Source organism: Hippopotamus amphibius, chromosome 12 (assembly GCF_030028045.1).
Source record: "Hippopotamus amphibius kiboko isolate mHipAmp2 chromosome 12, mHipAmp2.hap2, whole genome shotgun sequence".
In the NCBI taxonomy this organism is placed as follows: Eukaryota; Metazoa; Chordata; class Mammalia; order Artiodactyla; family Hippopotamidae; genus Hippopotamus; species Hippopotamus amphibius.
This window is the reverse complement of record NC_080197.1, coordinates 12,994,234-13,019,667: the sequence shown is the minus strand read 5'-3', so window position 1 is coordinate 13,019,667 and position 25,434 is coordinate 12,994,234. Positions and strand designations below refer to the sequence as shown.

General features: G+C 45.8%; 1 protein-coding gene across 6 annotated transcripts in view; it reads right to left on the bottom strand.

Moving 5' to 3' along the window:
* Nucleotides 1-25,434, bottom strand: part of SULF2 (sulfatase 2) — a 149,615-nt gene that overhangs the window by 80,205 nt on the left and 43,976 nt on the right. For all 6 annotated transcript variants that reach the window (XM_057703030.1, XM_057703029.1, XM_057703031.1 and 3 more), the window contains one exon: nucleotides 15,584-15,823. In XM_057703030.1, coding sequence (XP_057559013.1) covers nucleotides 15,584-15,823 — 240 coding nt within the window. The remainder of the gene's footprint in view (nucleotides 1-15,583; nucleotides 15,824-25,434) is intronic.

Here is a 25,434-nt window from a genome sequence, read left to right as displayed (position 1 = left end):
ACTGGGAAGGCTTGGAGTGGCAGGTACAGGAACTGGAGCCCTGGGCTCAGGGCCCGAGGGGGACACGACAGGAACAGGAGGGGGTATAGCTACAATCCTTGCGTGAGGATTAAGTAGAATGAATTATAAAGTACCTGCCACAAGGTCTGGGCATAGTAAATGTTGTATAATAACAACCTGCATTTTTTACTCTTGTTGTTGTAATGATTACATTCCCTAAGGTTTGTGCCTTCTTCCAAAAAGATTTTGCTTGAATTACACTATTCCAAGGCTGTCCAAATAAAGAGAACACTTTGCGGAGATGGAAACACTCTATATCTGCAGCATCCCATTGGGCACCTACATGTGACTATGCGGGCACTTGAAACGTGGCTCGTGCGGCTGAGAAATGGAATTTAAAATCTGATTTATTTTTAATTCATTGAAAGTTAAGTAGCTCCCGGTGGCCAGTGGCTACTGTACGGGGCTCTAGTCTAAACCCTTCCAGGATGTTCATGGGAGTCGCAGTTAGTGCTGGGGAGGGGCCTGCCAGAGGTCACACTTACCCTGAAAACTCCCTCGCGGCCTCTTGAGGCTGTAAGTGGACAGGGTTATATATTCTCCCGCCATAGTCATCCTTCCTCTCACTTCTATTTTGACTTCTGAGGTCAAATGAATGACCTCTGTGAGCGAAACCAAAGCAAGGAGCTGACTGGCTGGGTGGCCACATTACCCTACACTTAGGCCCACAGCACGGGTGGTGATGGGGAGGCAGCTGGTTTCTGAGCATCCCTGCTTGCCTACAGGGTTTGCTCCAGCTGCATGTCAAGACTGCAGCTTAAATGGAGGTGATTGTATCACTGAGGACTAAATAAAGTGGTGTGTGGGAAAGGACCCAGCTGGTGTGGGTTGGATCGTGGCTCCCAAAAATGTATGTTCGAGTTCTAACCCTGAGTACTTGTGAAGGTGACCGTATTTGGAAATAGGGTCTTTGTAGATGTAATCAAGTGAAGATGAGGTCATACTGGATTAGGGTGGGCTCTCATCCAGTGACTGGTGTCCTTAGAGAAGAGGGAAATTTGGATGCAGACACGCAGAGAGAAGGCCATGTGAAGAGAGGACGCACAAGGAGGTGGCCATGCGAACATGGAGGCAGAGATGGGAGTGATGCAGTTACAGACCAAGGAATGCCAGGGCCTGCTGGCACCCACCGGAAGCTGGAAGGGGCAAGGAAGGACTCTCCCAAGGAGCCTTTGGAAGGAGCACGGCCCTGCTGACACTTGATCTTGGGCTTCTGGCCTCCAGAACTGTGAAAGAATGCATTTCTCTTATTTTAAGCTACCTAGTTTGTGGCACTTTGGTTACAGCATCCATAGGGAAGGAATACACTAGCTAACGGGCTGGGACAGAGGGTGCTCGAAAGTGTAGAAATCTTGTCCCATCAGCCTCACACCCAGTTTTTGAAAAGTCGAGGAGAAGCATGACCACCTGCTTCCTCTTTCCTCTGTGGCCCCCGGGTAGCTCTCCTCCCAAGGTTGTGGGCACGGGTCCCATGACCCTGAGGGTGGAATCATAGCAGAGAGGCATCAGGTAATTTACACACAGACATTGTAACTCCACTGCACTGATGGGAAAACTGAGGCCCCGAGGCGGCAGGTCTCAGCTCAAGCTCACAAAGGAGTCCGAAGCAAAGCCTAATTCTCTGGGCTCTTGTTTCGAAGCTTGAAGGTCTTGGAGGAATGGAGTGACTATTACACTGGAGTTTAAAGAAAAGTATCAATAGCTTGAAGGTGTATGTGGAAGGGACAGATATGTACCCCCTAAGGATGCCCTGGGCCCTGGAAAGGGATGCTACACCCTCGCCAACACCCGACTTTCATGGTGGAGAAGGCGGGGTCGTGGTGCAGGCAAAGTCCCCTGCTTCTTGAGGTGGGCCTGGAGCAAATGCAGATGCTCTGTTGTCCCAAAGGGGGCGGAGGGGGGGCGGAGATGGGGCGGAGGGGGGCAGCTGGATGGAGGGAAGAAGGGAGCTGTGTCTGTACTCAGGGGAGAGGAAGGGAGCAGGGAGCAAAAACAGGAGAAAGGCCAAGCAAAGAGAAGGCTGCCATTGTGAAGGCGGGACAGCTGCACAGGGGCCCGGAGGCATCATCCCAGGAAGAATCCAAGTCCTTTCTCCTCTGTGCAGGCAGAAGGGCCACGCGGAAAGAGGAGGAGAGGCCGAGATAGTGGGGGTGGGGAGGAGAGAAACGGGAGAGGAGAAAGGAGCACAGAAAAGATGGGGGCGGGGGGGGGTCGGGAGCGGGGCACTGCCAGTTCTGGACAGAATACAGATTCATCCACTCATCCTGCAAGCATTCAATGAGCAGCTACTACAGGGCCGGCTGCCTTCCAGCATGGGGATACTGGAGCCTCCATGGAGCTGACAGTTTAGAAGGGAGACAACCAACCAGGTAAATGGCAAAGTGTATCATCAGCGGTGAAAAGGCCAGGGAGATGGATAAAGCAGGAATCAGGGCAGGGAGAACCAGAAGAGCGCAGGGGATATAACTTAACACGGGAAGTTGGACAGACAACATGCAAAAATATGTTATGTGACAACAAGAGCTCTGACTTGAAAGAGCAGGGTGAGGGGATAAATGGGGAAGGGGAGCCTCTTTCAGATGCATAGTCAAGGAGGGCTTCCCTGAGGAGGTGGTATTTGAACAAAGGTCTGAGAAAAGTGAGTGATGGCCATGCAGAAGTGAGGGGAAGAAGTCTCCAGAAAAGGAAAGAGTAAGTGCCAAGGCCCTGAGGTGGGGATGGGCCAGGAATTAGTGGATGGTTTGAGGAACAGGAAAGAGGGGAGTCACTGAGGGGGAAGACAGGAAGTGAGGTGGTCAAGAGGTGAGGGACAGAGAGGCAAGTCATTAGGACCCTGAGGTGACTGTGGGGGCCTCTACCCCACGAGGGAGGAGCCTCAGGAGGGCTGTGCGCAGAGGAGAAACAGGATCTGATGTAGGTTGACAGCATCCCTTTGGCTGCTGTGGTGAGAAGAGACCCTCGCGGGGTGAGAGTGGAGGCAGGGAGGCCAGAGAGAAAGCTGGGGCAGCCCACGCGAAGAGATGATGGAGGCTTAGATAAGGGTGGCGGCCCCAGAGTGGGTTCTGGTATATTTTGAAGGGTGAGATGATGGGGTTTGCTGATGGATTGAATGCAGAGTGTGAAAGGAAGGAAAAAAAAAAACCAAGAATAACACTAAGATGTCGGCCTGAGCAACTGGAACACTGGAACCACCAAGGGGAAGACTGTGAGAGGCGCCTGGGAGGGGAGGGACGGGGTCAGGAAGTCAGTTCAGACATGCCAGGTTCGAAATGCTGGGGTGACATACAAAGGCAGATGTTGAGGCAGCTGGAGGCTGGCGTGTGGGTTTCAGGGCAAGAGGCTAAAAGCAGATCAAAACTGAGTGGTGAAAAGAGGGAGGGGTGAGGATTATTTCACAGAAAAACACCTGCTCTCATGTCTTTGTGCTCCTAAAACCACTTTAGGGAAAAAAAAAGTCACACACACACACACATACACCCTTTACACACCAGTAACAAACCTGTCAGGGAATGTCCAAACGCCCAGCAGATTCCTTTGCACTCTCCTACACTGGGGGATGCCCCAGCCTCCACCAATACCCCAGGTGTCCTGCCACAGGAGGTGTCATAGCACAGAGTCCCCCCCTCCCCCAAGTGAGGGTGGCTGCCCAAGGTTGACAGCCAAGTAGTCTAGGTCCTCAGATGACCTCCCCTCCCCAGCTTTGCATGAGCAGATGAGTGAAAATAATTGGGGTGCTCGGAGCTGGATTTCAAAACTGCTCGACTGGGAGCCCTGGCATAGCTGGAGCTTGCAATGAGGGGCATGCTCCCCTCCTCCCATGGTGCATTCTAGAACATGAGGAGGGAGGGGCAGGAGGCTCACCCCCAGTGCTCACATCTCTACAAGAGTCTGCACCAGATGGCAGGAGCTGGGTGGGGAAACAGCTTCCGAACTGCCAGACTCAGATGGCAACGTGGAATGAGAAAGCAGTACCCTAATGAGAAGAAAATGCATATTCCTGTCTAATTCATCAGGAAGGGCCGGAAGAGGTGTATTTTTTTCCTTTCATTGTTGTTTTTTTGCCCAAGGCACGGTAGTGGAAATCCGTGAATGCCACTGTAGTATGTGTTTCCTCTTAATCCTTTCCAACAGCTCTGGATTTCTGTTTGGGGACCAAGGTGCTGGTGGGGGTGGGGACACACTGACTCCATCTGCTGCTCCAGGAACACGTGACATAGTCTAAGCTAATTTGCACATACCATCTGCTCTCTGTGGTGATTGGTTCAGGGGTTGGCATGTGACTCAAGCTGGTCCAATCAGAAAGACTCTTACCACTTGGGCATTCTGGGAAAAGATCCTGCAGAATGCTAAGGTATCACACAAAGGAAGAGGCATGGGGCCCCCTGCAGTGCCAGTCATCATTTTGAGACCTCAGGCCTTATGATAAAACCGTGACACTGTCAAACCACAGAATCTGCCTCTGTCTAAAGCTCGCCTGTATCTTTTTGGTTTAGGGAGCAAAAAATTGAATCTCTTGTCAAAATCACTCGGGAGTTGGGGTTTCTGTCGTTTGGATCTGAAGGTCATCCATGAGCCATGAGCATCACCAAGAAGTACCCTCTCCTTGCTTAAGCAGAACTACATATCACCTCCTCAGAACTGAGGGGTACAGAGCCAGAGAAGAATTGCTGAATGGAAGGAGATGCCTGTATTCAGCTTTGCCATAAATGGCCAAATTGCTCTTCAAAGTGGAGGTGCTAATGTGCACTCCCACTGCTGGGCTTCCTGTTTCCCCACATCCTCACCACTGTTTGCTACGACAGGACCTCTGAATATTTGCTGTGGTGATGGGCGAGAAGTAATAGTGCAGTGTTGGCTGAATCTGCATTTCACTAATTACCAGAGAGGTGGCGCACATGCTGCTACCTTTTGATACATGGGTATAACTTATTTTGGGGACTTCCCTGGTGGTGCAGTGGTTAAGAATCTGCCAGCCAATGCAAGGGACACGGGTTCGATCCCTTGTCTGGGAAGATCCCACATGCCATGGAGCAACTAAGCCCATGCACAACTACTGAGCCTGTGCTCTACAGCCTGCAAGCCACAACTACTGAGACTGTGTGCCACAACTACTGAAGCCCATGTGCCCTAGAGTATGCATGCTGCAACTACTGAGCCCATGCACCACAATTACTGAAGCCTGTGCACTCTAGGGCCTGCTTGCTACAACTACTGGGCCTGCATGCTGCAACTATGGAAGCCCACACGCCTAGAGCCTGTGCTCTGCAACAAAAGCCATGGCACTGAGAAGCCTGTGCACTGCAACAAAGAGTAGCCCCTGCTTGCTGCAACTAGAGAAAGCCTGTGCACAGCAACAAAGACGCAATGCAGCCAGAAAAACAAAAAACAAAACTTATTTTCATCTCATGACACTATATGTTGTGACATTCATCTCCACACTGGTCTGGTGTAGGTTGTGTGGTCCTGTGTTTACCACTGCTAATATTTCTTAAGTGCTTACTATGTATTACTGTGCTAACATATTTAATCCTCACAAAACCCTATGAGCTAAGAAACATTATTATCCCTAGTTGAAGTAACCAAGACATAGAAGTTAAATAAGTTGCTCAAATTCACTCGGCTAGTAGTGGTGGAGCCCAGATTTGAACCCAGGCAAAGTCCTTGCTCTCAGCTGCTTTGCAAAGACCTGGAGGCATCTCATTCCAGGGACAATATAACTTTAACTCGTGGGTATGTAAGTGAACACAGTCAGGGTAGCTGAAATGTGCTAAAAGATGACTAAATACATTTTGTAAAAGCTGAGGATACAATTTATCCTTTCAAGGGTATTTATATTTGAGATCTGAGTCCCTGAAGTGAGAGGAAGCCAACACACAGAAATATCCATGAACAAACTGATATTTATCCTGCTTAAACTTAGCACCCCTCACTTCATCCTTTGTCAATCTCTACTGCAAACAAGGGGAAGTACAAAGCAAGATGATGGCAAAATGAAATTGCAAATCTTGTGAAAGATGCCAGGTTTTGTGAAATTAATTACAGTGATGCTGGAGGACAGCTTGAAGCACGTGCAGATCCACTGACAAACAATAATCTGGTCTTTGAGATAACTGAAGAAGAGACCACTGAAAAGGATGATGAGGGAATCAGCACGCACAGGGAAGACTCAGATGTCAAAGGATTAAGAGAGGCCCTTGGGAAAACTGATCAAATCCTCAAATACTTTTGCAAAAATAACCCTCTATGATTTTGTTAAGAAAATTGAATGTGAAGTAAAGGATATCATATTCTGCTATCATTTAAATATGTTAAACAAATTATCCTCCCCACTGCCTCTAACACTTCATCAATTCATTTGATGAAAGAATCAATCCATGAGTCACAATTATAACCTAACCTCTGTTAAATACTGTTAGAATACAACATAGAATAAAGTTATTTTCGAAACTGTACAGTTTCACTTTTTCAAGATAAAATACCTAACTAAAAACATTAAAAGCACTATTTACATGAACTGTTGGTCCACAGTTGGTCCACTTAAGGAACAATTTTCTGGTTCCAGCCTTCCACAGTTCCAGCTAACCTCCTGTATTCAAAAGGGTATCACATATACAAATGGACTAAGAATGATTATTGAGGTTGTGACTTTAATCTTCCCTCAGTATCCATTTTCTTCTTCTCCCATAATAATAGACTTTTTAGCTGGACAAATGGCCACCCAGAATAAACACTACATTCCCTAGGTTCCTTTGCAATCATGTGTGCTCATGTGACTTGTTTCTCATCAAGGGAAATAAGGAAAAATAGAAAGCAGTTGAGTCTCTGACAAATTTAAGAGCACCTAAACGTATAAAGCAAATATTAATAGACCCAAAGGGAGAAACAGAAACAGAATAATAGTAGGGGACTTTATCACCTCACTTTCATCAATGGATAGATTATCCATACAGAAAATCAATGAGGAAAGACAGGCCTTAAACAATATGTAGATTAAATAGACTTAGCACACCTATACAGAACATTCCATCCAAAAGCAACAGAATATACATTCTTTTCAAGTGCTCATGAAATATTCTCCAGGATAGATCATATATTAGGCCACAAAAGAAGTCTTAATAAATTTAAGAAAACTGAAATCATAGCAAGCATCTTTTCCAACCATAACAGTATGAAACTAGAAATCAATTACAAGAAGAAAACTGGAAAATTCACAAATACAAGGAGACTAAACAACATGCTACTGGGCAACCAATTGGTCAAAGAAATCAAAAGAGAAAAAAAAAAACTTGAGACAAATGAAAATGGAAATACAACACACCAAAACATGGAATGCAGCAAAAGAAGTTCTAAGAGGGAAGTTCCTTGCGATAAATGCCTACATCAAGAAACAATAAAAATCTCAAATAAATAACTTAACTTTACACTTCAGGGAACCAGAAAAAGAACAAAGCCCAAAGTTAGTAGAAGGAAAAAAATAATAGAGATCAGAGCAGAAATGAAATAGAGAGATTAAAAGACTATGGAAAAGATCAATGAAACTACAAACTGGTTCTTTGAAAAGATAAAACTGATAAACCTTTAGCTAGACTCAACCAGGAAAAAAAGAGAGAGGACTCAAATAAATAAAATCAGAAAGAAAAAGGGAGATGTTACAACTTATACCACAGAAATACAAAGGGTCATAGGAGACTACTATGAACAATGAGATGCCAATAAATTTGACAAGCTAGAGAATGGATAAATTCCTAAAAACATACAACCTACCAACACTGACTGATGAAGAAATAGAAAATATGAACAGACTCCCAATTACTAGAAAGAAGACTGAATCAATAATCAAAATTTTCCCCAAATATAAAAGCCCAGGACAAGACAGCTTTACAGGTGAATTCTACCAAAAATTCAAAGAAGACTTAATACCAGTCTTTCTCAAACTCTTCCAAAAAAAAAAAAAAAAAAAAAAAAACCCAACAGAAAAGGAGGGAATACCTCCATACTCATGAGGCCAGCATTACCCTCATACCAAGACCAGCTAAGGACACATAAGTAAAGAAAATTATAGGCCAACATCTCTGATGAACACAGAATGCAAAAATCTTCAACAAAATGTTAGCAAACTGAATTCAGAAGTACATTAAAATGATCATATACCATGATCAGATAGGATTTATTCCAGGAATGCAAGGATGGTTCACCATCCCTCAATCAGTGTATACATCACATTAAAAAAATGAAAGATAAAAATTGTCAACAGATGCAGAAAAAGCATTTGACAAAATTCAACATCCATTTAAGAGGAAAACTCTCAAAAAAGTGACTGTAGAGGGAACATACATCAACATAATAAAGGCCACATATGACAAGCCCATAGCTAACATGATATTCAAGTGATAAGCTGAAAACTTTTCCTCTAAAATCAGGAACAAGACAAGAGTGCCCACTGTCACCAAATTTATTTGCCATAGTATTGGAAGTCCTAGCCAGAGCCAGGCAAGAAAAAGAAAGAAAAAGCATCCAAATCATAAAGGAGGAAGTAAAATTATAACTATTTACAGATGACATGACTTTATACACAGAGAACCCTAAAGATTTCACCAAGAAACTGTTAGAACTACTAAGTTAATTCAGTAACGTTGCAGGATACAAAATCAACACACAAAAATCTGTTGTGCAAACAAAAGCTCCGGGGCCAGATGGCTTCACAGGCGAATTCTATCAAACATTTAGAGTAGAGCTAACACCTATCCTTCTCAAACTCTTCCAAAATAGAGCAGAAGGAGGAACACTCCCAAACTCATTCTATGAGGCCACCATCACCCTGATACCAAAACCAGGCAAAGATATCACAAAAAAAGAAAATTACAGGCCAATATCACTGATGAATATAAATGCAAAAATCCTCAACAAAATACTAGCTAACAAAATCCAACAGCACATTAAAAAGATCAGACACCATGATCAAGTGGGGTTTATCCCTGGGATGCAAGGATTCTTCAATATATGCAAATCAATCAATGTGATACATCATATCAACAAATTGAAGGATAAAAACCATTTGATCATCTCAATAGATGCAGAAAAAGCTTTGGACAAAATTCAACATCCATTTATGATAAAAACTCTCCAGAAAATGGGCATAGAAGGAAATTACCTCAACATAATAAAAGCCATATATGAGAAACCAACAGCCAACATCGATCTAAATGGTGAAAAACTGAAAGCATTCCCTCTAAGAACAGGAACAAGACAAGGGTGCCCACTCTCACCATTATTATTCAACATAGTTTTGGAAGTGTTAGCCACAGCAATCAGAGAAGAAAATGAAATAAAAGGAATCCAAATTGGAAAAGAAGTAAAATGGTCACTCTTTGCAGATGACATGATATTATACACAGAAAACCCTAAAGATTCTACCAGAAAACTGCTAGCACCAATCAATGAATTTGGTAAAGTAGCAGGATACAAAATTAATGCACAGAAATCTCTTGCATTCCTATACACTAACAATGAAGGAGCAGAAAGAGAAATTAAGGAAACTCTCCCATTTACCATTGCAACAAAAATAATATAATACCTAGGAATAAACCTGTCTAAGGAGGCAAAAGACCTGTATGCAGAAATCTATAAGACACTGATGAAAGAAACCAAAGATGATACAAACAGATGGAGGGACATACCATGTTCTTGGATTGGAAGAATCACTGTGAAAATGACTATCTTACCCAAAGCAACTTACAGATTCAACACAATCCCTATCAAATTACCAATGGCATTTTTCACAGAACTAGAACAAGAAATCTTACGATTTGTATGGAAACGCAAAAGACCCTCAATAGCCAAAGCAATCTTGAGAAGGAAAGACGGAGTTGGTAGAATTAGGCTTCCTGACTTCAAACTATACTACAAGGCCACAGTGATCAACACAGTATGGTACTGACACAAAAATAGAAAGGTAGATCAGTGGAACAGAATAGAGAACTCAGAGATAAACCCAAGCACATGTGGGCACCTTATCTTTGACAAAGGAGGCAAGAATATACAATGGAAAAAAGACAGCCTCTTCAATAAGTGGTGCTGGGAAAACTGGACAGCAACATGTAAAAGAATGAAATCAGAACACTTCCTAACACCATATACAAAAATAAACTCAAAATGGATTAAAGAGCTAAATGTAAGGCCAGTTACTATAAAACTCCTAGAGGAAAACACAGGCAGAACACTCTATGACATCCATCAAAGCAAGATCCTTTTGGACCCACCTCCTAGAATAATGGAAATAAAATCAAGAATAAACAAATGGGGCCTCATGAAACTTAAAAGCTTTGGCACAGCCAAAGAAACCCTAAACAAGACAAGAAGGCACCCTTCAGAATGGGAGAAAATGCTTGCCAATGAAGCAACGGACAAAGGAATAATCTCCAAAATATAAAAGCAGCTCATTCAGCTTAATACCAAAAAAGCAAACAACCCAATCCACAAATGGGCGGAAGACCTAAATAGACATTTCTCCAAAGAAGACATACAAATGGCCAAAAAACACGTGAAAAGATGCTCAACATCACTAATCATTAGAGAAATACAAGTCAAAGCCACAATGAGGTATCACCTGACACCAGTCAGAATGCCCATCATCAAAAAATCTAGAAACAATAAATATTGGAGAGGGTGTGGAGAAAAGGGAACTCTCCTGCACTGTTGGTGGGAATGTAAGCTGGTACAGCCACTATGGAAAACAGTTTGGAAGTTCCTTAAAAACCTAAAAATGGAACTATCGTATGACCCAGCAACCCCACTCCTGGGCATATACCCAGAGAAAACTATAATCCAAAAAGAAACACGTAGCATAATGTTCACTGCAGCACTATTTACAATAGCCAGGGCATGGAAGCAACCTCAATGCCCATCAACGGATGAATGGATAAAGAAGATGTGGCTCATATATACAATAGAATATTACTCAGCCATAAAAAGGAATGAAATGGAGCTATATGTAATGAGGTGGATAGACCTAGAGACTGTCATACAGAGTGAAGTAAGCCAGAAAGAGAAAAATAAATACTGTATGCTAACTCATATATACGGAACCTAAAAAAAAAAATGGTACTGATGAACCCAGTGACAGGGCAAGAATAAGGATGCAGATGCAGAGAATGGACTGGAGGACACAGGGCTAGGGGGGCCGGGGGGGCAAAGGGAAGCTGGGATGAAGTGAGAGGGTAGCATAGACATATTTACACTACCAACTGTAAAACAGATACCTAGTGGGAAGTTGCTGTATAACAAAGGGAGATCAACTCGATGATGGGAGATGCCTTAGAGGGCCAGGACAGAGAGGGTGGGAGGGAGTCATGGGAGGGAGGGGATATGGGGATATATGTATAAATACAGCTGACTCACTGTGGTGTACCTCAAAAGCTGGTACAAGAGTGTAAAGCAATTATATTCCAATAAAGAGCTTAAAAAATCTGTTTTGTTTCTATACACTAATAACAAACTATCAGGAAGATAAATTAAGAAAATTCCATTTACAATTGCATCAAAAAGAATAAAATATCTGGAATAAACTTAACCAAGGTAGTGAGACTTGTACAGTGAAAACTGTAAGACATTAATTAATGAAAGAAATAGAAGAACGTTCATTGCAGCACTATTTACAATAGCCAGGACACAGAAGCAACCTAAATGCCCATCAACAGATGAATGGATAAAGAAGATGTGGCACATATATACAATGGAATATTACTCAGCCATAAAAAGGAATGAAATTGAGTTATTTATAGAGTGGATGAACCTAGAGTCTGTCATACAGAACAAAGTAAGCCAGAAAGAGAAAAACAAATACGATATGCTAGCTCATATATATGGAATCTAAAAAGTGGTACTGGTGAACCCAGTGACAGTCTAAGAATAAAGATGCAGATGTAGAGAATATACTTGAGGACATGGCAGAGGTGGGGGCAAAAGGGAAGCTGGGATGAAGTAAGAGTAGCACTGAGATATATAAGCTACTGAATGTAAAATATATAGCTAGTGGGAAGCTGCTGCATAACACAGGGAGATCAACTTGATGATTGGTGATGACTTAGAGGGGTGGGATAGGGAGGGTGGGAAGGAGTCGTGAGAGGGAAGGGATATGAGGATATATGTATAAATGCAGCTGATTGACTTTGTTGTACAACAGAAACTGGCACAACAGTGTAAAGCAATTATACTTCAATAAAGAGCTAAAAAAAAAAAAGAAAATGAAAACACTAACTTGAAAAGATATCTGCACCCTCATGTTAACTGCAGCATTATTTACAATAGCCAAGATACAGAAATAACTTAAGTGTCCGCAATAGATGCATGAATAAAGAAAATGTGATGTACACATACTGAAATACTATTCAGCCATGAAAAAGAAGGGAACTTTGCCATGTGCAACAACATGGATGGACCTTGAGGGTACCATGCTAAATGAAATAAGTCAGACAGAGAAAGACAATTACCATATGATATCACTTATATATGGAGTCTAAAAAAAAGTCGAGCTCATAGATACACAGAACAGATTGGCTGTTGCCAAAGGTGGGAGGGAGTGGGTGGGTCAAATCAGTGAAGGGGGTCAAAAGGTACAAACTTCCAGTTCTGAAATAAATAAGTCATGGGGATATAATGTACAGCATGGTGACTAGAGTTAATAATATTGTACTGTATATTTGAAAGTTGCTAAGAAAGTAGATCTTAAACTTCTCATCTCACATACACACGACTTTTGTAATAATGTATGGTGACATGCTAACTAGACTTACTGTGGGTGTCATTTTGCAATATATACAAATATTGACTCATCGTGTTGTGCATCTGAAACTACTATAATGTGATACGTCCATTATCCCTCAAAAAAAAAAAAAAAAAGAAAATGGTTGAGTTTCTGATCAATTCATGAGCAGGTCCATCACGGCAGCATGGACTTTTAATTGAGAGAGTAATAAATGACTGCTGTCGTGGGTCTCTCACACACAGCCAAACTCAGAACCAACTCAATCAATTGCGCTAGACACTCATGAGAATTCAGGGTTGACTGTGTCTAAAGACCCAGTAAGAACAGTTGACCATTGTTCCTTGGGGAACTGAAAAGTTATTATATATTCTAATGTGAGTCATACAAATCAAGCTAATCTAAAAGGGATTTTGAATTCATAATAATTTTCTGTTAATTTTTCTTAATCAACCTACAATGACCAGCATAACTAATCATGTTTTCACTTTAAGCAGTGGCTTAATATAAAACTCAAATTTCCATTGACAGATGAATGGATAAAGAAGATGTGGTATATACATATGTATATATATATATATACACAATGGAATATTACTCAGCCATAAAAAAGAATGAAATAAAACTCAAATCTAAGCTTCCTAGCTATCAAGGCAAAAAAGGGAAAGTCTATAAGGTACATGGCTCTTGTTCTTTAATGACTAGGAGTACATCAGTTTGTCACAGTACAGACATTTTCAGGGCCTTGAGATCTAAAAAAGTCAGGTTAGACTAGGGTTCCTTGCACAGAGGGCCATTCTAAATATAACAAATAAAATTCTCAGTGACAATTTTATAAAAAACATAGATGTTCTGCGTATGGCAATTTACACTTGGCATTACACTCCCAGTCTTCATTGAGGGTATAATAGTCAGGCATAGTTAGATGAAAGCAGTTCTTTGGGGAAAGAGTTTTTTGGTGATTTGTTTATATTCAAGGACAAAGTTCGGGGAAATCAATTTTGAAGAAACGTTAAATCCTGAGAGATGGTTGCCTCCCTTGTGCCAGCTATATGATTCTCTGAAACACCAGGCTTTGGCCCCTACTGCAAGCCCCTAAGACATTGCAGGATATACGTTTCCTTTCAATTTGATGGATGTAACAACTTCCATACTCCCTTTGAAGTCCTATGGTCTTGGTTTCCATTTTGATTACGCCACAAGCACCTCCTTTTATGACTGAGCAAGTCTCTTTTCTGGGCTGCAGCTGCCCTGGCTTTCGAATGCAGGAGCGCTGATAAGTACACTTTCAGGGTCCTTACTGTTCCTTTGGCATCCAGAGCTAAAGGTTTCTACACAGACCTTTCAGCCAGAAGTTCTAAAAGTGGGTCTCACAGCCCTCAGACATGTTTTCTTTGGTCCACAGTGTATATTAAAAAACAAAAAACAAAACTGAGTTTTGCCAGTATTTTTTAAAATCAGATTTCAGCCAAAAATTCAGATTAGAAATATTTGAAGGTTGGAAACCCTGAGCATGAGTGGCTATAATTACCTGGACCTGAGTGGCAGATTCCCCTTTCAGTAGGTGCCCTATGGTCTGTCCTGCTTCCTCCATCTCTATCCAGGTCTCTGCAACCAGACGGGTGGTGGCCCGTGGTAAACTCTGACCCACGTGGCTTTCTGCAGAGACCCCGGAACCAACAGGCTTATGCGTATAGGATTGAGGCCTTCCTAGTTCTCTCAGCAGGACGCGCTCGCTGGGTGATACTGCCAATGCAAAGGGTCTGCGAGACGACACACCCCACCAGCTTGCTCCCCACCCTGACGTGCCCACGCCAGCCACACCGTGTGCGTGAGGGGAAGCTGCCCAGCTTCCAGGACAACTGCAGTGCCGTGAACCCAGCTGAGGCAGGAATCCATCCCTGGATGGATTCCCACCCAAACAAGCCCCTTGTCATTTGAACACTACTTCCCGGGGTTACAATATCCAAGCCACAATATCTGATTTCACGACTGCCATGGCTCCTTCCCCAAGGTGGGGAGTGTTTATTTTTCTAAATTAAAGCAAATTAAATTGAGTTTGAAGGATTTTGCAATGGTGCTGCAGATAAGTGACTGTTTGTGCCTTTGTGCCTGGCAGGTGAGTCTTCAGAACCCACCAAAGTACCTCCTGCAAGGTCAAGAGACAGGACGCCTCACTCACTCTCCACCCAGGATGCAATACTGCGGGCACCAGCTGCAGGAAGGATGGAGCACCCTGGGGAGTGCAGACGGTCAAGTATAGGCAAACAGTCCATTGCCACCTGCAGAGTGGCCACAGTCCCCACATATGCACCTCTCCATCCTCCACACCAATTTTAATCCCCCCCCCCCCACAAACAATGTGCTTCTGCAAGCTTATTCCATGCTGATGCCCTCAAGTCAATGAAGTAGTCCCCAACGGCTTAAATAACAAAATCCACAGAGAACTCACACTCCTGCCTGGGTACTTCATGGCCTCACTGTACTATATTCCATACTTTAAATAGGCTCACTTTTTAAAAAAAAACTCAAATTCCCTTGAAAAGGTCACTTTCTAGCACTTCTTTAGGCAAATAAATCTATATGCTTCTAACGCATCTGGAAGTCAATTCACAACTTTTAAATTAAAAGAGAGTTGCTGGGACCCCCTGCAGTACAGGGACCACAGCGGGAAAGGCCGTGGTCCGAGGCAGCATACCGGGTAACACGTCGGAGTTTCCCAGCCCGCGCATGCGCGTGCCCACGGCAGCCTGGTTCCCTCACCTGTCCGGTAGCCGGTGCTGTTGAGGTACACAGCAAAGGTGCGGCTCTCATGCTGTGCCTGCCAGGAGGGCGAGGAGCAATTTTCATTGTTGGTGTAGGTGTTGTGGTTGTGGACGTACTTCCCGGTGAGGATGGAGGAGCGCGAGGGGCAGCACATGGGCGTGGTCACGAAGGCGTTGATGAAGTGCGCCCCGCCCTGTTCCATGATGCGCCGGGTCTTGTTCATCACCTGCATGGAACCTGCAACCAGAGCAGAGGTGAGATGCGGGCCAGCAGATCTCCAACTAGTGTGCCCCAGTCAGGCACCGATTAGAGACGGCTGCTGAGTGGTCCTCAACAGGGCGGCGCCCCCATCCCTGGGGAGGGGAATGCATGTTGGAAATCGCCAGGGACAGACTGGGGGGCACTCCTGGCATTTGTGGCCAGTGGCCAGCAATGCACTGTGGGATAGTCTTGCGCAATGAGGAAGTACTCTGGGTCCCCAGTTCCTCTAGGCATTCATGGGGGCGGGTAAGTAAGAGCCTGTTTATAAGTTATCTGAGCCTAGTAAAGAACTCTGTCTTCCAGAACATCTTTTGCAGGGTATTAATGTACACTGATTTTTTTGGGGGGGGAAGCAACCAATGTGTAAACAGAGAGAAGATTATACTTTGTTTCACTTGGAACTTCCCCAAGAATTGTTCACTCTTAATGAAATCTGATCACGCCAACCTGGCCACCCCCACTCCCCTCTTCTCTCTGAATACTTCTCAGCTGAAATACTCTGCATCAGTCATGACCCACAGTCACTGCCTTTGTCCATGTGGTCCTTCCAGCTTGGAACCCACGTCCCACCCCCCCCCCCCCCCACATCTAACCCATCAGTCCAGCTGCATCTTTTCTCATTGCCCTCTGGGACCACTCTGGTTTCTGATTCCCTTGAGCTCCTACCATGCATGTGTTATTAGGACTTAATGATAAACCACTAGGTATGGTGATTTCATTCATGCCTCTTCTTGTTTCTCAATGAAGCTGTGAGCAGAGCAAGGTGCAGGAAGGAAAGGAATTTGTGTGGAAACCCTACTGCGTGCCAGTGCCTGCGCACTGTCTGCTCTACTGAGGGCTCCAGGAGCACAAAGACTGTGTGCCTTGCTCATTGCTGAATCCTCAATGCCCCCACGGTGTGGGACACACAGTAGGTACTCAATAAATGTGTGAGGAATGGATATGAAATTCTATACCATGGCTGGTACCCAGACACTTAGAAGGTTTAATGGAAGTAGTCGATGGAAATCCTTTTTTCTTTTCCTTCTAAGGCTATCCTCAGTTTTTTTCTTTTCCTTGCAGTTCTTAGGGTCTATAGTGGGTTGAATGATGGCCCATCCCCCAAAGATATATGTCCCTATCCCAAGCCCTGGCACCTGTGAATGGGACCTAATTTGGACAAAGGGTCTTCGCAGAGGTACTAGAGGATCTTGAGGTGAGATCATTCTGGATTACTTGGGTGGGCCCTAAATCCAATGACAAGTGTCCCTGCAGGAGACAGAAGGAAGAAGACACACAGACATGGAGGGGAAGGCCGTGTGAAGATGGAGGCAGAGATTGGAGGGATGCCTGTATAAGCCAAGGAACTCCTTGGGCCTCTAGGAGCTGGGTGAGCAGAGAAGGATTCACCGCTAGAGCCTTTGGAGGAATCATAGCCCTGCCAACACCTTAACTTCAGACTTCTGCTTCCATACCTGTGAGATAGTAAATTTCTGTTGTTTTAAGCCACCTGGTTTGTGGCAATTTGTTAGGACAGCAATAGGAAACCAATCCAGGACCAACCCGGTGTTTGAAGTTCTTGCTGGAGAGCTGCCAATCCCGATTACCAACAGCCCCCTAAAGACCTGAAAACAGGGAATCAGGCCCACCTCGGCACTCCGTCCCTAAAGGCTAAGAGTGAAAAGCAGATTTACGTGGCTCTCTTATCCCATCTTTCTGCCAAACAGTGAAGGAAACAGCTAGAGCTTCTGTGAGGCAAACATAGATTATACCTCTTCACTGCTTCAAACCATCTGGCAGCTTCCCACCACACTCAGAAGAAAACCCCAAATCCTTACTGTGGCCTAAGATTCTTCCAGATCGGCCCTCCCTGCCAACCCACCTCCTGTGTTTCTTTGACCTCATCTCTCCCCTCCGCCCTGCCTATTTGGCTACACTGGCTTCCCCTTTGTTTCTCGAGGGCTCCAAGCTCATCCCTGCCCCAGGATCTTTGTACTTGCTCTTGCCTCTGCCTGGGACTCTCTCCAAGACCTCGCTTTGCTGGCTTGTCTCCTTATTCAGATCTCAACTTAGAGGTCACCTCCTCAGCAAGACCTGGCCGACCTCCTCGGCTGAAAGAGCCACCAGCGTACTTGCTATCACACCAGTGTATGTTTCTTCTTAGCATTTCTCTCCTTCTAAAACGGTCTCCTTCACAAGGTCACTTGTTTATGATCTGCCTCTGGCTCTGGACTGAGAGTTCTGGGTGAGGCAGGGCGCTGTCCACCCCACCCCCAGGAATATATAATTGATGCTCTGTAACATCTCACTGAACGACTGAAGGAAACACAGCAAAGCCCGCCCTTTCAACCCCAGCACTGAGGCAGTTTTATAAGGGATGCCCACCTGGAACCAGGTGTGTTTGCTGAGCCCCTTGGCCAAGGTCACCCCAGTGGGTAGAGGAAAGAACCAGCTTTGTGTCTCAACAGGAATCGTCAGGCCCCGGAACTACATGACATCTGTTGTCAAGGTCACATGCCCTCCCGAGAAGCCCCCAAGGGTCCCATCTGTAACTGGTGGCAATTAGAGGGTTTCTACCAGGTATGAAGTCTCCCTCTGGAGGGGATGGAGGAGGTGAGCTTTCTGAGGCCTCCTTCCACACGCTGGTGCGAACTCACCAGAACCTGTAGAGGGAGTGGGTCACAGTCTCGGGGTCCAGCAGAGCCCCGGGTCTTGCTGGCCTTGGGGTGCATCCTTCTAGTCTCCTTCAGGTTATTCACCAAATGTCATATATCTGATCCCACATATATGTAGAATCTGGAAAAATGGTACAGATGAACCTATCTGCAGGGCGGGAATAGAGACGCAGACGTAGAGAATGGACAGGTGGACACAGAGGGGGAAGGGGAGGCTGGGATGAATTAGGAGATTAGGATTGACACATATACACTAGCACATGTAAAAGAGAGAGCTAGTGGGAACCTGCTGTGTAGCACAGGGAGCTCAGCTCGGTGCTCTGTGATGCCACAGATGGGTGCGATGGGGTGGGGGCAGGGAGGTCCAAGAGGGAGGGGATACATGTATACATACAGCTGATTCACACTGTCATACAGCAGAAACTAACACAACATTGTAAAGCAATTATACTCCAATAAAAAAAAAAAAGTCACGTATCTGAGAGGCCTTCCCTGGCTCCACACTAAAACTGCGGCCCCTCCCTCCAGCACCCCCACGACCCCTCCCTGCTTTACTTAGCCCTCCAACACTTACTGCCCTCGGACAGTTCACTTACTGGCATGTTGCCCACTGCTCCCACTGAGGGCAGGGATCTAGGCCTGCTTTGTTCACTGTCGTCCTCCCAAGCCCAGAACAATGCCTGGCCCATGGTGACTGCTCAACACATATCTGCTACATTAACCAAAACAAAATTATCTCACTCTTTGCGTTTCCATATAACTCAGGAGCCCAAGCTGGTTTGTGTCCATGATACACGTGTGTGTGTGTGTGTGTGTGTGCGCACGTGTGTGTGTTGTGTGCAGTGGATTTAAAAAATCTGACTTTAAACAGCACCAAACAGATGATGTGCTCTCTCCTTTGCCACACTCCCCAGCCCTCCCTAAAGTCTTACAGCAACTCTGCCCCTTCACGTGACCTGCCTGGTCCCTGCAGGCCCTGGCTTGGTAACTCTTAATATAACTCAGTTGTTGAGACAGCTCTGACTCGTCCCTGGGGTGGAGGGCAGTGGTGCATGTTGATAACAATCATTACCACGAACGTGGCGACTGTCATTGGCTGACTGTTTGCTGTCTGCACAGTGCTGGGCACGTGACGGGCATCGTGTTACTTCATCCTCCCAACAAACCATCTAACAGAAGAGGGAACGGAGCACAGGGAGTTAAATGACTGGTCAAAGCCACAGAGCTGGGGAAGTGGGACGTGAGGACTTACACCCCAGGCTTGTCTGACGGCAGAGGTGGGGGTTTAGTGTCAGGAAACGTCCAGTTTACACCACACAGGAGGTTGTGATAATGTACCCAGGAAGGGCACAGAGGTCCCCACATACTTGGTCAACTCTCGGCTTCAACGAGGCTCAGAATCGTCTCCTGGACTCTCTGTCAGGTCCCCTAGTCATCCCAGAGGTGACTTTAGCTGCCACACCAGCAGTGAGAGTGGCACGGGGTCACATCACCAAATGCCAGGGACACCAGTGGTGGGAAAGTAATTCCCATTCACTCCTGATCAACTCGAGGAGAAAGTCTCGGGTGGGTGAGGTCATGCCCTCACACATCCTATTTCAACAGAAAGAGCCCCAGCCACTCCCTTGGAGCTCTGGGTGGGCAGCTGTATTAGCTTATACTTGACCATATGGTTTACTTTCCTTCAACTAAGGGCCAGTGATGCTAGCTTCTCTTATTTAGGGCAGTGGAATCCTGTTCTCAAAAAACAATTACATGCAGCACCATGGATAAATCTAGATATTATCATACTAAGTGAAGTAAGTCAGACAGAGAAAGACAAATATCACATGATATCACTTATATGTGGAATCTAAAAAAATGATACAAATGAACTTACTTACAAAACAGGAACAGACTCACGGACATACAAAACAAACTTAAGGTTACCCAAGGGGATAGGTAGGGGGGAAAGGGATAAATTAGGAATTTGGGAGTAATATATACACACTACTATATATAAAATAAACAACAAGGACCTAATGTATAGCACAGGGAACTTAATATTTTGTAGTATGGGAATATTTTGTAGTATGGGAAAAGAATCTGAAAAAGAATATATACATAAAAACTGAATCACTTTGCTGTACCTCTGAAACTAATACAACATTGAAATCCACTATACTTTGATTACAAATGTTGATAAATAAACAAAAAACCAATTACAGCTATTTAAAAAATGTAAATAGCAGTACAGGTGGCCAGGTGGAAAGGCGAGGGGATGGCTATGCCTGGCGTTTGGCACAATCCACAACTGTCTATCCAGAGATGGTATTGGCTAAGAGACACCCCGAGTCCCCGGAGCCCCGCCCCTCTCCTCCGGTTACTTAGGCCGTAATCTTGGCTACTCCTTGGTCCCATCCTTCTGTTCCCACATCCAGTCCATCAGCAAAGCCTGGTGCTCTTTCTTTAAAGCACATCCTCACTCAGAGTCCTGTCGCCTCCTCCCTGGGCAGGCGGTCATCCTCTTTCCTCTGAATTGGGTCAACTGCTTCCTGCCTGGACTCTGGCCGTTTATTCCTCCAGAAGCAGCCAGAGCGCCCCTCTCCTCTGCACCCTCTGTGGCTCCCACTCACTCGGAGAACAAAATCCCTGTGGTCGTCCGCACGCCCTGCGGGACCCAGGCCCCTTCCTCACCCCCTTTCTGCAGCCTCACACTTGCCAGGCTCGCTGTTGCCTCAGGGCCTTTGCCTGTGCTGTTCTTCCTGCTGGGAAAGCCTTTCCCCAGCACCTCCGGGGCCTGGGCCCTCACACCCTTCTTGACTCTACTCAAAAGGTCTCTTCTTGAGGGGAGGGATGATATACGGGTAGGGGATTAACAGGTACAAACTATTAGGTATAAAATAAACTACAAGAATATATTGTATAACATGGGGAATATAGCCAACATTTTATAATAACTATAAAAGGAGCATAACCTTTACAAACTGTGAATCACTACACAGTCTGCCTGTAACATAATGTTGTACAGCAATTATACTTCAATTAAAATAATAAAAGCTTTCATCTTAGTGAGGCCCGCCCTGCCCACGTCCACAATTTTACCCCCTTGCCCCTGATAGGTCACATCCTCTTCCTTGTTTTACGTTAGATCAGCTCTGCACGTGTTGATCTAACACGCTATATACTTTGGCACAATTACCTTTTTATCTTGCTGGTCATCCCCCTGTAGCCCTAGATGTCAGGGCGATGGGAGCTGGCGCCACTGACCGCGCCTCACAGCCCTGAGGCCTAGAACAGTGCCCGACACATAGTAGGTGTTCAGTAAATATTTCCTGAAGGCACGAATCTAGGTCACTCCAGGCAGAATCAAGCCTTTGCCTGCTCTTCACTGACTACAGGAGAAAGAAGGAAGCAGCTGGGGATGAGGACTTGGCCGTGCTTGGTCTCCAGAGACTGCAGAAAGGACACAGCTGGCGGCCCACCCCAACCTGTCGGACCCTTCTGGAAAGCAGGGGGGCCACCACCTGGTGAACAGTTCACCCGCAGTCAGCTGCCCCAAATGCTGTGTTGGCAAAAGGCAAACAGCCCGCGGAACCGTTTCTTATTTTTAATGGGCTCCAAATCAGGGTCTCAAAGCCCTCGCACCCCCGTCCTCCTCGTTTCAAGGCAAATGAGTGATTGTCTGCTCTTTCCAGCAGTTTCCTGCACGTGCCTGCTCGGGGCGCTCACCTCGGCCCAAATAAGCTGGCTGAAGGGGAGTTGTGTCGACCCGCTATGAAAGCACAATTTAACGATGCCCTGAAATGACAGCGCGTCTGCGCGTGAGCGGCACGACATGGTAAGCCTCCCCTTGGGGACAGTAACTTGCTTCATTAAAGCTGCCACAGCGACGAGGCTCGATAAATCCACATCTGGAACAGGAAAACATATGATCTAATCTCCTGGTTCAGCACAGCCCTAATGCAGACGGACAGCTCTGAGGGGAGGGAAAGGCCTGGAAGAGCAGGCCGCACAGAAATAAAAAGGCCAGCCAACCAAAACTTCTGTTGTCCAACACAAGCCTGGGGACATGCAGACAAAAACAGACCCGGCTTCTTTCCGTGATCAAACCTTCCTCCCTCGCTGGGCCAGGGTGAGGTGTCGCTGACACCTTTCGTGGTGACTCTTATGGGCTGGGGAGATCCCGCCCTCATCCTGATGATGCGGACTTAAATTCCAGTGTGCAAACCACTCACCTGCCAGAAACACAGTGCCCCACATTTCATCTGCCTGCCCCTTTCTGATTGCTTTTTTGGGGAAGGAGGCTTCTCAGTGACCATCTGGGCTACTTTTTATTTGATTTGACATTTTTCTTAAATGTGACTTTAAAAAAATAAACTTTTATCTCAACCTAAGTAACTATGTGAAATTCTGGATTTGATGTGCTACGTAGATTTTTTTTGGGGGGCGGGGGTGCGTATGAAAAGAAGTTTGTCAGTAGCAAAATCAATGTTTGTCAGCTTGTCACACGAGATGATTTCACACACAACCTGTGTCCTAGAAAGGCCTTTTGGGAAACGATGGTTTCCTATGCTCTCCTAAAGGTCTGGGTCAGGGCAACCGCTGTCTCTGGGGACTTAGCAGATGCTGGGGGCTCTCAAGCTTCAAAATATGACCCAAATTTGTTGGCCATTCCTGGGATTTAGGTGGCTCACACCTACTTTCTGTCCTCGAGGTCTGTGTCAGCTGGGAGAAGATGCACCCTAAATGCACGCCCCCCGCCAAGATAAAATCCTGTGGTCCCCATCTTGGGTGGCATAGCATAGGAGGCATTGGTTTTGGTGGATAACTAAAGAGATGATGCTTTATGACGTTTGTTTTCTTAAAATTATAAGTAAATAGAGTCTGTGATGTTAGACCCTCCTTGGGAAAGTAGTGGGAGGTGGGACACAGCAAATCCAGGGTCTTGACTTAAATCTACGTTTCGATGTTGCTATTTCTTACCTAGACTATTGCAGAATTTTAATTGAGAAAAATACATGCAAAGCCTTTAGTTCAATGCTTGGCATACAGAAAGGACTGAATACATGTTAGCTTTAAAAAATTTAAATTATGGAAGTCCCCAACTCTATATGGTGTAACACAGAGTTCACAAATCAAGCGCCTCTGAACAGAAGCTTGTCTGCACGTGCGTTGGATTTAGGTCTGCTCAAAAGTGTTTAAAAATCTGAATTAACCGCTTTTAATTTTTAATTGGGAGATTTCACATCAACCCAGATTTCAGGCTTTGCGTGAAAAATACACAGATCTGGGCTTGATGGGCCCACAGGTGGGGGGATCTGAGTAGCAAAGGCTGACTTTAGAAGAGCCCCCCCCTCTGGTTCTGCCTGGCCCCCATCAGGCCCACTTCTCTCACCTGGGGTACCAGCCTGGTTCTGCAGGCACTGGGTTTGCAACCCTTAGCTGATTCTATTCCAGCTCAACTGACCACCTAAGGAAACTTGCAATGTAACACTCACTGTGGCCTGGAGACCCACAGAGAGCAGGTTTTAAGAGGGTGAAGAGGGGTTGTGGGTTTGGGGAAAGCTGGAACAGCGTCTTGACCTGGACAAGCAGGGGGTGGAGGGCCATGAGCTTGGGCCACAGGTGGGGAAGCATGTGCGTCCTGTACCGCCCTCCAGCCGCTAGTGTCCACCCACCAGGCTAGAATTCAAGTGACAGCCCTCGCCTGAATGGCCCTCATCTGGCCCTTGATTGTCCCTGGAAAGCCCACAATGTCACTGGATCAGCTTGTGAGCAGCCCGCCCATGCAAACACCTGCTTAATGGCCACAGGAGGCTGGGCCTCATCAGTGGGGCTGCCCCAGAATAGCTCTGTCCCAGCGGGGGTGGGGGTGGAGGGTGGAGGGTCGGGGGTGGGGGAAAGGCCTAGGGGCCAAACAGCAGCAATCAGAGGCCACGTCTGGGCCCAGGGACTCCATTGTTTCCCAAGCAATTACATTTGATTCCCCGCCTCATGTTGGAATGTGCTCACTGCTGTTAGTTGGCAACAACTGTGTGCCTGCAACTCAATCCAGAAAAATCCACTGGATTCCTGGGACCCGCTTCTCAGACGAGATTTCCTCACAGTGATGGCAAAGGGGGAACCATTCCTGACCCTTGGATATTACAAAATAAAGTCAAATGTAACTGCCGGTTTTAGCTACAAAAAAAGCCAAGGCTCGTAACGGGTTCCTAAACCCAAAACCAGTTAAAGCAGATGTTGAAGAGGCAGTATTGGAATTTCACTAATGAACACTGAACTGAAAAATCAAAAAATCATGCTGTAATTTTCTTCTGCAACCAGAGCCAGCAGAAGCTTCTAGGGAAAACGCCGATCTAATGGTTCTCAATGGAGGGGAGGTGCCCTGGGGCGGGGCAGGGCAGGCTGTGGGTATCACAATGGCACTTAGCAATCACCAGCCATTTCCTCTCCGAGGAGCTCCACCCAGAAACGCCCCTCTCACTTGTAATTCTCTGACTTGCTGCCCTTGGCAGAGGCTACTGACTCAGTGAGGCAGAGTCTCCAAGGTGTTTTGCTCACTTTTCAAGGTGGGCTACACCTCGAAAGTGAGCCAGTCACCCAGCCACTGGCCTGGTGGGCGACGTTTGCAAAGCAGTTTGATGTTTGCCCTAAGCCTGAAAACCTGTCTCTCCTCGCCCAGTCTCCCATCTCTGTAACAGGTACCACCATCTGCCCAACAGCTCATCCAAAAACCTCAGAGTCATCCTTGATTCTCCTTCCCTCCCCTCCCGCTTGTAATCCATCAACAAGCCTTGCGGACCTTCAAAGTAGAACCCACTCATTCCCCACCTTTCCCTCTGCAGTATCCCCATCATCTCCCACTGGGACAACTGGTCTACCTGATTCCGCTCCTGTCCCCTGGCTACCTTCTTTCCACCTGCAGCCAGAGCTACTGAAAAAGTGAATCAT